Consider the following 12,544-nt stretch of genomic DNA (forward strand, 5'->3'; position numbering starts at 1 on the left):
AGGCTCAATAGGTGCCGGCTCAGCTTCAGGAGACGGGGATGCGTTTGAAGTTTCAGGAGGGGAGCTCAGGGGGGTTGGAGTTGGAGCGCGCATCAGGACATCTTCCAATGGCTCTGTTGAGGCGTCTGGAGGTGGCACGAAGTCTTCCTCGGTGGGATAACTGTCCATGGGAACTGGCACAGAGTCAACCACACTCCCTCCCCCATGGTCCTCGAAAGTGTCTACACCCCGATTCTTCCCCTTGCTCTAGCTGAGAGATCTGAATCTCATCCAGCCCCCTTCCGTGATTCCCCTGAGGGAGCTGGGGCTCGACAATTGAGAGGAAAAGTATGTGAGATTGCATCCTTCCTCTGAAATGGCTGGGAATCCCTTCATGGCAGGAATATTGTATGTGAATCTGAACAGTGAATGCATATGCAATTCTAGATGGAAGTGGATTAAAATTATTGGAACAATTAGACATTTTATGAAATTCTTTTCCAGATGTGTTCAACTACTCAGAACAAAAAAGAAATAAAATGTAATAGGTTCTTAAACATCTAGGTTTGGCTTGATCAATCTTATAAAGTCTGTGACAGAGTCTTCAGGATTAGAACCAGGCTGGAATCTCACTTGGTTAGTTGCCTATAATTTCATGCTACACCTTTGGAGGTTTCTTCAGGTACAGAAAGAATATATAACTGCACCCTGTAAAAGGTAAGTGGTATAAATCAGGATCAAGGAACTGCCACCCCATGGGCCTCATTCAACCCACTAAGCCTTTCCCTTTAACCCAATTTACAATCATCATCAGTTATAAAGCTTCTAGATTGTCCAGACCTAGGCTGAATTCAGATATGGGATTGTGCTAGTTTTATTGATTATAATAGTAGCACTTCTGTCCTGATTTCTAACATTCTTTTCATGCTGTAGTATCTGTTGCATAATGGAACTGTTTTTTTTTTACCAATGTATCACCATGTCGCACACCATGGGCATGGTGTAACACAACATGAATGTCATTGGACATGTCACTACTCCCTACAACCTTTCCATACACATGCACTTCTGTTCCCCCATGATTCCCCCAGGAAAATGGCAGGAGAGAAATGTATGCTGGTATACGGGCCCAAATTTTGTCACTTTACTCCCATGATTTTCTGGGTTAATGGGGTTGCAAATGGAATTTTCCTGGAAGCAATTAACATGGAAATTGGTGCTACACTTCCACTAGATTACGCTAGATTTCCAGAAGCAGCTTTTACGTCATGTGAAAGATCAAATAAAATGCAGAAATTATCAGGTAAGGAGACATCAGGGAACTGAAATAAACTGCTCTCTGAATGCAAACCAAGTCAAGAGATAAGAATCCTTACCTTCTACTCATGCCTGGTTATCAAAGAAGCAGAAGCATCTCTCTAGGCACTGGTTTCCAACTTGTCTTGGTACCAGTTTCTGCACATCCTTCAGATCTAGGCCAGCCATGATCTCGGCCAGTTCTCAACTCTCAGACTATCCCAGTGTTTTCAGTGCAGGCCTGGTGGTCAATGACCAACAGCTAGCAACTGTACCGTGAAATACATTATGGTCTTCATCACTATTCACAGCTTCTTCCTTCTCCTGAAGTACTTGTCAGGGATTCTGTATTTAGCTTCCTCCCAGTACTCTTCCCACACTTACCTCTGAGTCCCACATTTCTCGTCACCACTCATTAGTCATACTAATACAGAAAGGCCCCGATCTTGCTTAAACAATAGTTCACCCAAAGGTGTGAGATGACTCACGTCAGGATTTTCTTCTGCAAAACAGTACGTAATATACAGTCCCTATAGATTGTGATGCTTCGCAGTTCACACATTCTATGAGTGGATGATAGGTTGTCATCAACATTTAGTGCAGACTGAGGCTGAAATATGGGCCACCCACCTTTCTGGCAACCAATGAAAACACAGTGCTCTAATGCCTTTAAGACCTAGGTAGAGAAGGGGATCCGCACCCCCCAAATAACATAATTAATTTTTTTCTGTATAAACATAAGCTATCATTAAAAATATGTATTAATACAAATATTGTAATATCTCCTGTAGGCATATTTTGCTATTTTGCAGCCTGAGACTATGAATGTTTACTTGGAAGTTACTCCCCACTGAGGTAAATGGGACTTACTCCCATATAAGTGTTCGTAGGGTTGCAGACTTGGGAATTTTGGAAAATCTAGCTTGTCATGCAAGCACAAGAAATTTCCTGCTGAAATTTCCTCTTGTAATCATTATTGTGCATAGATAGTTATTTCAGAAAGTTGAAGATATTACTAGGATAGAGGAGAAATTCAGTTCAGATTTTAATACAAGCCATTCTAATATGCACTTTCCAAAACAATATTGAAACTGAAACACAACTACCCTTCAGAATTTGCACTTCTCTAAATTTTGTCATGCAGTTCTCCAAACAATTAATATGTACAATTAGGATAATGTGCATTAAAACACTTGTCAGTCGAAACATGTAAAATGCATTATATTAGGCAAAACCGCAGACATAAAAATGTGTATATTAGGAGAAAGTCATACTAAAATGCTGATAAATTTTCATGAGATTTTTTAAAATGCAAACTGATGCAGAAATCTGGAGAACTAAACTTAAGTGTAGAAAAATGAGAACCTGAGAGAAACCAAAACTGATAGATTTGTCCATCCCTTGATAACACAAAAGCGGCTTTGTAATTCACGGAATTTACAAACATAATAATAATAATAAATAATAATAAATTTAATTTCTTCGTCGCCTATCTGGCCGATGGCCACTCTAGGCGACTTACAAATTTGTTAGAATACAATTGATAAAATATAATAATACAATATAAAAAAAATACATCTGCAGCAACAATATTAAAACTGGGCAGGAGGCATTACAGTTATAACAATTAACCCTCCCCGGATACCCCGAAGGCCTGCTGAAAGAGCCAGGTCTTTAAGGCTTTCCGAAACACATTTAGGGAAGAGGCGTGCCGGAGATCTTGTGGGAGGGAGTTCCAAAGAGTGGGGGCCGCCACTGAGAATGCCCTCTCTCTAGTACCCGCCAATCTGGCTGTTTTTGTTGGCGGGATTGAGAGAAGGCCCTGTGTGGCATCCACAGATTTTGCAGTGTTTCATAGTGCTTTAAAAATCTGCACGATCAGCCTGAAGAGAATTCATAGTAGGACAAAAGAAATGTGTGCGTGCATCCAAGTAACCATGCCTTGCTTGTCAGACTGCTTTCATGTATCTTAACAGCTATCTATTCTCCTATACCTTTTGTCACCTTACCCAATTCCTCCTTCCCTTTCAATCTTGCAACATCTTGGTTGGTGATTGTTGAGCCCCAGCTCTCCCAGGAGGATCAGGGAGGGGAGACGGTCGAGCCTCAGCTTCCCCAGTTAGAGCAGGAAGAGGAATCAGAGGCAGATGAGGCTTTCAAGGACAATGAGGGAGAGGGTGTAGTTGATAGTCTGCCAGTTCCCACGAACAGTTCTCCCGCCGAAGCAGACCTCGCTCCACCTACAGACGCCCCAACAGAGCCATTGAGGGGTGACCTGGCACACACGCCAACTCCAACTCCTCAGGACTCCCTGCCTGGCACTTCAAACGCTTCCCCACCTCCTGAAGCCAAGCTGACACCTATTGAGCCTGTACTTCAGATGAGCCAGCGGAGGCTCGCCCCCTCTCCCTGCATGAGATGCTGCGAGAAGCGGGTCGGTCAGAAGGTGGAACTTCGGAGCCAGAGATTACGGGTGAAGACCTTCCCTACTTAAGGCAGAGCCCTTCTGATTGGGGTGCTGAGTCAACTTTCTCACACGCTGCAGAGTATGCCTAGATAGCTTAGTTAGGGTCAGTAGTGAATTAGCATAGTTAAGTCTATGAAGCGCACTGCCTTTGATGTAACCATTACTCTAATAAAACAAGAATTAATTCCAGTCTCACCTCCATCTCATGTCTCGCACTCTGGGCAGGACAGCAGTAGCAGTAACAGCCAAATGGTTATGCGACCATGCTGACTTGGGGGGTGGATTCTCTTGGAGGATCACTCAGGCAACACAACAGAGATATCAAAGTTGAGGATTTCTCCATCTCTTTCACGTACACGATATGAGTCAATTTAATGTGAAATCCTTTCAAATCTTAGTACAATATGAGCATGCTTAACAAGGACAATCATGTAGAATCAGATGGCAATTCAGAAATAGTGAGTGACATAGGATCCTTGTAAGTCTGGTACGAAACTACCGCCAGGACTGCAGGTGACAGAAAGGGGCAAGCTGAGAAATCAGTGCCTTTGGGAGTTAAAGAAAGAGTCAACAGGTGGATTCCAGGCAAAAAGAATTATAATGTATGTAATGCTTATACAGTATTTTCAAAGCTTTGCAACCACTTTGCTACAGCATAGCTGGAAAACTATTTTGGTATAAAATATTGCAGTGGGCACATAAACCCTTGTATAGAAAGCTTATATTTTTAGCAGACAATTAATACCCCATCAGACCATGCAACTAGGATCCTGCACAATTAGATTACAGATTTTTAAACACTATTTACTTGCACTCTCCCTTGGACTCTAGGCTTCCACTTACCAAGAGACCCTCTGACTCACAGACTATTTGTAGACACCTGTTTTAAATGAGCCCACAGGATATGGCTCTGTTGTCTTTTTGTAATTTGATTCCACATTTAGTTGGATGCAGTATTGTCACCTGATCTATTAAAAAACAAAAAAGCACCATGCTACTCCATACAATATGAGGCAATGCTATCTGAAAACAGATACTGGAGGTCATAAAAGCACTGCAGCATGTGCAATCTTTATTTTACTTTTTTAAAAAAGCAGATCCTGAAAGTTAATAAAATAAATAGTGATTGTGGTTATGCTGCAAAAATTGTTTTTGACATTAGTTCAGGTCAAAGAAATAACTTGTGTTCACTAAATGTCATGATTAAAACAAACAAAAGCAGGCACCACTGCCTCAATTGCCCTTAAAAAAAAGCATCTACTGATTCTCTACTGCTTTGCAGAGGTGACACTTTTTGAATGGAGTGAATGGATCAGAAGAAAAAGAAATTAGCCAAATACAAAATATGCAGTATCACATTTTATAAAGAAAAGTGGGATTTATTTACAGTAGATTATCACTGTAAAGATTCCTTTAGACGACAAGTTCCTAGACACCCAGCTGGGTGCTATAAGAGGTTCTTTCTTCCCTAGGACAGACTCACATTCAACATGGAAAGCTGATCCCTTTCTAGTTTCTCTCAGTCTTGTGAAACAGTAGACCTAGTCTAGATTTCCTTCAAGAGACAAGAGGTCAGAAAAATTCTGAGCTGAAGAGTTTGGGTAAAAGTCTTACCGTATGTGAGATGGCTCGGATGTAAGCCATGCCAAAACCATGGCCTGACATGATGTGAACGATCACTTAAGACTTGCACACACCCCACCTTTTTTTCCTGGTTTGAGGCAGCTGTTTTGTACAAGTCAGTAAATCATAGTTTGCATTTGCCCTGCAAGGCAGGATTGGAAACCATTATTTGATTCTAGCTTTCAATCCTGGCTTGTAGGGAAGTACAAAACACTGTTTGCCACTTTGGACAAAACAGGAAACTACATTTTGCCTCAAATGTGGGAGGTAATCAAGGAGCAAGATGTGAGAGAGAAGAGAGAGAAGCATGATGCCAAGGTTTCTTCAAACCTCATTTACATAGAGCCAAACAACAGTTTGGCATTATGTCTGAACCAGTACCATAAGTTGAAACATATTGTGCAACAATAAACTAAAATCACAAAACAGTAGAGTTGGAAGTGGCCTATATGGCCATTGAGTCCAACTGCCTGCTCAGTGCAGGAATACAACTTAAAGCATACCCAACACGTGGCTGTTCAACTGCCTCTTGAATGCCTCCAGTGGTGGAGAACCCATAATTTCACTAGGCAATCAGTTCCACTGTACTACTCCAACAGTTAGGAAGTTTTCCCCAATGTTCCGCTGAAATCTGGCCTCCTGTAACTTGAGCCCATTATTCCATGTCCTGCACTCTAGGATGATCAAGAAGAGATGCTGGCCTCCTCTGTGTGACAACCTTTCAAGTACTTGTAGAATACTATCATATCTCCTCTCAGTCTTTTCTTCTCAAGACTACACATGCCCAGTTATTTCTGTTTCTCCTCATAGGGCTTTGTTTCCAGTATCCTGATAATTTTATTTTACTTCTTTTTCTGCTAAGGATCATTTTGATGCTTTTGCTTCCATTTTTCACCCGTATGACAAAGCAAGGTGAGATATGGCAAAGGTAAAAAAGAGGCAAAATACCTGAGCAGTAGCTAAAAAAGAAAATGCTCTAGTTGCTCAGCTAAAAGAAGAGAGCATGTCTTAGGAAAGGGCAAGACTTCCATATGCTTACACTCAGGTTGGGATTAGTAGCTATTGTTGCAGTTCCTTTCTCAGCCTTTGAAGCCCATGGACCTCTGTTTACCCCACTACAAGGCTGAATCTCAACACATTCGTAGGTAGGAAAATGCTTGCCTAGTCTAGTCCTCCTGATTCGCAACGGCACTAGTTAAGTTCAATGTGGAGGTATATCCTTCAATATATATTGTTTGTTAAACAATATATACGTTGACTGCTGCTAGTCTTTACTGGGCTATCTGTATCTAATGTACAGCTGCCTGCAAAATGTGTCTAAAGTCTTACAGACTTGAACTAAACAATTTTGATAATGGGTATGGGAATCTGATAGTTACAATATTTTAAAGCAAGCTCATTTTTGACACTAAACATTTTCAAAAGAGAAGATTGTATTTTGATCTATTTCAAATGTTAAAAGTGCATGGCATGAGGCATTCTGCCACATTTTGGAACGGGGTTTTATATATTTGATCTGCTCACTATCTTGCTATTAACTCCTTTGCTCTTTTAATGTAGAGTACTTAGTTTCCTCTGCCAAATGTTTATGGGTGACCATGCATACCTCTCGATCCTTAATGAAGGGGAACAGCCATCGTATCATTCTATTTGGTTTATAACATAGTAATTTCATTGAACACTGATATATCAGAATGAAATCTGGCACACAACTCTACTTTTTGAGTTCTTATACAAGTTCGATCTCTATTTTCCAAAGGAAGGGGAAATGCATAATACAACACAATGCGATATTCTCTTGAAACACTGACACATTGTAATTAAATTTGTCTGCATGTTCAAATTAGGACAATATTGAAGCATGAATCCCAGTTCAACACCTGCTCCAATCTTCAAGGGAACCCTGAAAGATGTTCAGCACAACATGATGTAATATCTTCTTTGAAGGCTGATATGGAAATGAAACTTAGTGTGCACATTCAAGATAAAATGCTACATTCTGAGATCAAACCAATCCTACACCAGGGAGCAAGCAAAACCTCTCAAAACACAAGTTCCTAATTTGTGAGTAAGGAAAAAATTAAAAATGAATGTATTTTATTTCTTCTTTCCTAAGTTAGGAAGCATTCTCTCCTAGGTCTGGCCAATTTTTCAAATCTCAAAAGAGTAGCATTTTATTTTCCACACAAGAAAATCTGGATTTGAAAATAATGACCTTAACATTTGCTCCTCCAGGACTGAGTGCATGAGGGGGAATAGGGCATGATGTTGTCAAAACTATGCACCTCTACATTGCCTCCCACAACCAGCAACCACTATCACCCACAGACAGGCAACTGTGAAAGCTTGAAAAAGAACCCGGAAGTCATGCTTGGAAACCAATGGAATAGTGCCCTCTTGGTTGCAGAACAAGAGAAATGTAGAGTGACAATCCAATTGTCTGGAGACGAAGTTTCCTAGTTTCTTTGGCCGGTATTTTCCCTTCTCTGGACTGGAGGCGAGAGCTATCCATTTAAAATTATGCGGAAATCCACGATTTTAGCGGATAAACAAAAGATAAAAATAGCAGTGAAGGCAGGCGCTCATACTTTTTACAATCTTATTTCGTGTGGAAAATGTTAGTGTGTATTTTTAGCTTTTATATTGCCTTGCAAGTTCCATCCCATACCGCAAGGTCGAATGAGGGTGGAAAAGCTTAGCCCTGCAATATAGTTCACTGTTCATACTAAAGCCTGGGGTTGGGATTGAGGCTGCTTTGAATATATACACAAAAACATGCAAAACACCTTTTAGGTTCCAGGAAAGGTCAAACTAACGGCATTGACCCCCCTCAAACTGCTAACCCAGTCCAAGTCTCAATAGCACGCAGAAACCTTGTGCTCCATTGATTTGCATGAGGACACGATAAGTTTTAAAATGTTTAAAAACGCAAAACAAAATTTATATTTTTCCCCACAAGAAATAAGACCTCAAGAGTTATTAAGAGCTTGAACTTCTGCCTTTGCTACCAAGGCTACACTCCAATAATATCTACTCAGAACTACGCTCCATTGCGTTCAACGGATTGCAGCTTACGTTGCTGTTGTTTTGAGGGGGAGCGACACGCATACATGCACGCACGCGCACGCTGCTGCCCAGTCACAGCTATGCTAAACTTTTGGCTTTCTTTCTCCTTTGTTTTGTATGAGCAGCTCTCACTTCCACTCCATCCCGGGAGAGACTAACACTGGCGGCCAAAGGGAACCCGGAATCTGGGCACCGTGTGTGAGCCTAACTATTAACAATCTATCTTCTCGCTCCCATTCTTCCTCCGGCTCAGTGGAGAAGCCGAGCTATGCAAAGCGCGCGCTCGCCTCTTCTTAGGCGCGCGCGTTGGAAGGCTCCCCAAAGCGCGTTTCGGCCACCTCTCAGCCGTCGGGTTCCCTCAGAGCTCAGGCCTTAGGTAGAAAGGAGGCAACAACATGGCGCTGGTGCCCTGTCAGGTGCTGCGGGTCGCCATCCTCCTCTCCTATTTCTCCATCCTGTGCAATTACAAGGCCATTGACATGCCCGCGCACCAGACCTATGGAGGCAGCTGGAAGTTCCTGACATTCATTAATCTGGTAAGTTCGCCTGCCCGGTCTCTCCTGCCACCACCGCCCTTCCCGCCTCGTTCCCCTTTGAGGATGTCCTCGCATCCTCCAAGCTGCCTTTTCCTGCGGCGTGCGCACCTGGGAAAGGAAACTCTCTGCGCTCCACCATCACCCGCTGCCGGCGAGCAACGAAGAAGCAAGACGCAGACCCCGCTGCTTCTGGCCTCACTTGCTCCTCCGCGCTCCAAGCGCGTCGCGCTTTCTTGCCTGCCGAGTCCCTAGATCATTTCTCCACTAGCAACATAAAGAGGCGACCTTGACGGGGGCGGGGCGATGCGGGGGGAACGGCCTTGTTGTTGAAGGGGCCGCCCAGGACGGGGCCTATAAGAGCAGTGGAAGGGGTGGAGCTGTGAAGAAAAACTTTATTCCTATGAGGAATCGTAAACCAGGCCACGGCAAAGAGTGATATTCTTTCTGTGGATGTTTTCTTTCGTCTGTTAACTAACTCTACAAAAAAAAAAAAAGATTGTAAAAAGGAGGGAGGTGGTTCATATCTAGTTTTCTTGGCATGTGAACACTGATCTAAGACATACTTCCAAGGACAATTACCACTTTAAGAAAAAATATGAATAGTATCAATTGACGATGTTGCAATTAAAGTTATAACGACAGTTTCACGATTGTATAAATCATGGGCTACTGCCGGGAGGAAGGGCGGGATATAAAGCAAATAATAAATAAATAAATAAATATAAATCATGAGCATATTACATAGTGGCTTGCACAGCCAAATACCTGGGGTAAGTCTTGTGGGGAAATGGTTCTTCAATTAAAATATTGAAATTGCCATTTGGACTCCTGGACTCACAAAACAGGGATGGGGAACCTGCGGCTCCCCAGATGTTTGCACTACACCACACCATCAGCCTAGTATGGCTAAGCAGTCAAAGATGAAGGAAGTTGTTGGAGTGTAACATCTGGAAGGCTATCCCCATCGTTGCACTAGAACAAGAATGTTATATACACACACATTTGTAACTATTTGTTTCTTTCTTGTATTGTCTCATTGGTTCAATGTACTGTATGTTATCACCATCACATATATTAGTGGCAAGTGTAATTTTGTCTGATCTTTGTGAAAGACTCAGAAACCTCACATACAGTCTGTGCCAAAGTGGCATCATAAAAACATAGGCAGTTGCGTTGGTCCACCTAGGCCAGTACTGTTGATACTGACTGGTAGAAGTTCTTCAGGTTTGAGGGCACAAGTCCTTTCTAGTTCCATCCCAGAGAAAAGCCTGTTTGTATAGGCCAGTAGTTCCCAAGCCTTTTCTCCCACACACCACTTGAAAATTGAGGGTCTTGGCAGACCACTTAATTATTTTTCTGCCTGTTGCAGCAATTGCAATGTGCTGTGCTAGGTGCTGTATGCTTTTTAATTTTATTTTTGTTGCTTCTTTTATTTCTTATATTTTATTGTCTTACAATTTGCATAGGATAGAATTCAAATTGTAAGACAATAAAATACAATATAAGAAGTAAAAGAAGCAACAACATGAAAATTGAAAAGTTAACATTAATATTTAATGATGACATGCCATGGACCACCTGAATGAAGTTTGTGGACCACTGGTGGTCCGCGGACCACAGTTTGGGAACCGCTGCTATACGTAATGGAGCTTATAAGTTACTCATAGAGTTCAAAGTTATAAGTGTATAAGTTACTGTGGAGTTCAAACTCTTAGGTCACCCAGTGCCCCTTTAGTATTTGGGTGTCTGGTTGCAGGCTGTCCAGCCCCCTTGTGACACAGCAGTGAAGGCAATGAGGATCTTGACATCTTTGCCTGCAATTTCATACTGTGACATCAGAGACGGAGTAAGGGAATTCAGGACTGCTGAGAGGTGGCAATGATGTTTCAATATATTTGGTACAATTTGTCACTTTAACACATTATGAACATGTTCCCTCTGACTATTCATATGAAATGAATGCAAATGATGATGACAGAGTAGGCTGTGAATGTATTAGTCGTAATTATATATTTTTATTTATTTATTTATTTATATTTGATTTATATCCCGCCCTTCCTCGCAGCAGGAGCCCTATTAGAATATATTAGGAGATATGTCAGTTTGTCATGAATTGATTTGAGTTGATGCAAATATTTGCATCTTTTCCCTTAAATGATACGTGATCAACATTAAAAGAGTTATGTAGGTTTACGTGCACTGATGCTATGTGAAGATATCTGGAATTTTCAACTTCTGTCTATAATGGAAGTGATCATAGAACTCATACAGATGACCAAACTATCCTGGCAGCTTTCTTACCCTGGAGTAACTTGGTAATCAGCATTATCCTGTCTCCTGGTAAGGAAGAATTACCACACACTGGGAGCAGATATATGGTGCAATACCTCTGTGGGCTTATTGTTTCTATAGTAGACAATTGAAACCTGGGATGGGTAGATCAAGGCATTCTCTGATAATGCTTCTTTAAATATTAATTGATTGACTTGACTGATTTTTCTGATGGGCTAAGTATATAGCTCCTTTTTAAGGAGGACAGAGTGAGAAAAGACCACAAATGTTATGTAAGGCTTTATTTACAGAAGAGGCTGTACTCCTTGTCAGTGTTAAGTTCTCTTTTATTGAGGACTTGAGCAGTAAGAGATTTCTTTAACCAAAGGTGAGAGTTAAAAGGTTTACTAAACCAAGAAGGTTTATTGTACCACACTGATTGTTCAAAAACATTAGGGGATGCAAATTCCTGTGTCTTTCACAGTTGTGCGATAAGCAGAAATTGAGCAAACAATGCTTTTTCAATCATTGCTACTTCATCCTGAGAAATGCTTAACATTTTTATTTTTTGCTTGCCATGCAGCCCTTCAAGTCATAGAAGGTATATTAAAAAAATAAGTGGGAACCACAGTGAATATAGCTTGTTTGGAAAGTATTATAGTTCGGAAATGGATGCTTGAAAGTGTTTTGAATTCCAGAGTACTAGACACGAAACAGTTTGTGTGTGTGTTTTAAATGATACTTAGCGATATCTAGATGGAAATTATGTTTAAGAAACAAATTCTTGCCATCATCTTAGCATCATTTTCTGAGAGTGTAACATTAGATAAACAAATATTATTCATTTTGGATAAGGAAGCTTGACAGGCATACTTCCAGTGGGCTCTTTTTCACCCCCATGAATTTCATTTCCCCATCTATTTCCAGTCTTTGTGTACAATGATGCCTAATAGGTGTCTACAACAGTAGCTGATTCCTAGGTTTTATTATCTGAGAGTAGACATTCAGTAGCAGATTCGTCTTTGGCACCTCACAGGCACAGAGTTTAGGTTCTTGATGCATTTGAAGGCTACTAGCAATTTGTGATGAGTGTGTCATTTAAAAATAGAGGCTGCCAGTAGATTTCACATATAGATTCTCATGGGGCAGTAATCTTTCTCAGTATTAGCCAGTGTCTTCAGGAATGGAGAAACTGCTTGTAGTTGACCATAGTGGCCTTGTGTTATATACCCTTCATGTAAGTCGTTTGTATCTGAACGTACTACAGTTTCTTATTGGGAAAAACACATGATAAAATGTGTCTAAT

At 41.2% G+C, this 12,544-nt stretch overlaps 1 protein-coding gene and 1 long non-coding RNA gene across 2 annotated transcripts in view; one reads left to right on the forward strand and one right to left on the reverse strand.

Moving 5' to 3' along the window:
* The window catches only part of LOC133383392 (uncharacterized), a 31,285-nt gene extending 22,013 nt beyond the window's left edge, over positions 1 to 9,272 (reverse strand). Inside the window, exon 1 of the long non-coding RNA XR_009762275.1 lies at positions 9,076 to 9,272. This is a non-coding gene — a long non-coding RNA (uncharacterized LOC133383392). The remainder of the gene's footprint in view (positions 1 to 9,075) is intronic.
* Positions 8,561 to 12,544, forward strand: part of AIG1 (androgen induced 1) — a 145,499-nt gene continuing 141,515 nt past the window's right edge. Inside the window, exon 1 of the mRNA XM_061624025.1 lies at positions 8,561 to 8,967. Within this exon, the coding sequence (XP_061480009.1) occupies positions 8,827 to 8,967 (141 nt within the window). The 5' untranslated portion in view covers positions 8,561 to 8,826. The remainder of the gene's footprint in view (positions 8,968 to 12,544) is intronic.

Source organism: Rhineura floridana, chromosome 4, assembly GCF_030035675.1.
Source record: "Rhineura floridana isolate rRhiFlo1 chromosome 4, rRhiFlo1.hap2, whole genome shotgun sequence".
NCBI classification, from domain to species: domain Eukaryota; kingdom Metazoa; phylum Chordata; class Lepidosauria; order Squamata; family Rhineuridae; genus Rhineura; species Rhineura floridana.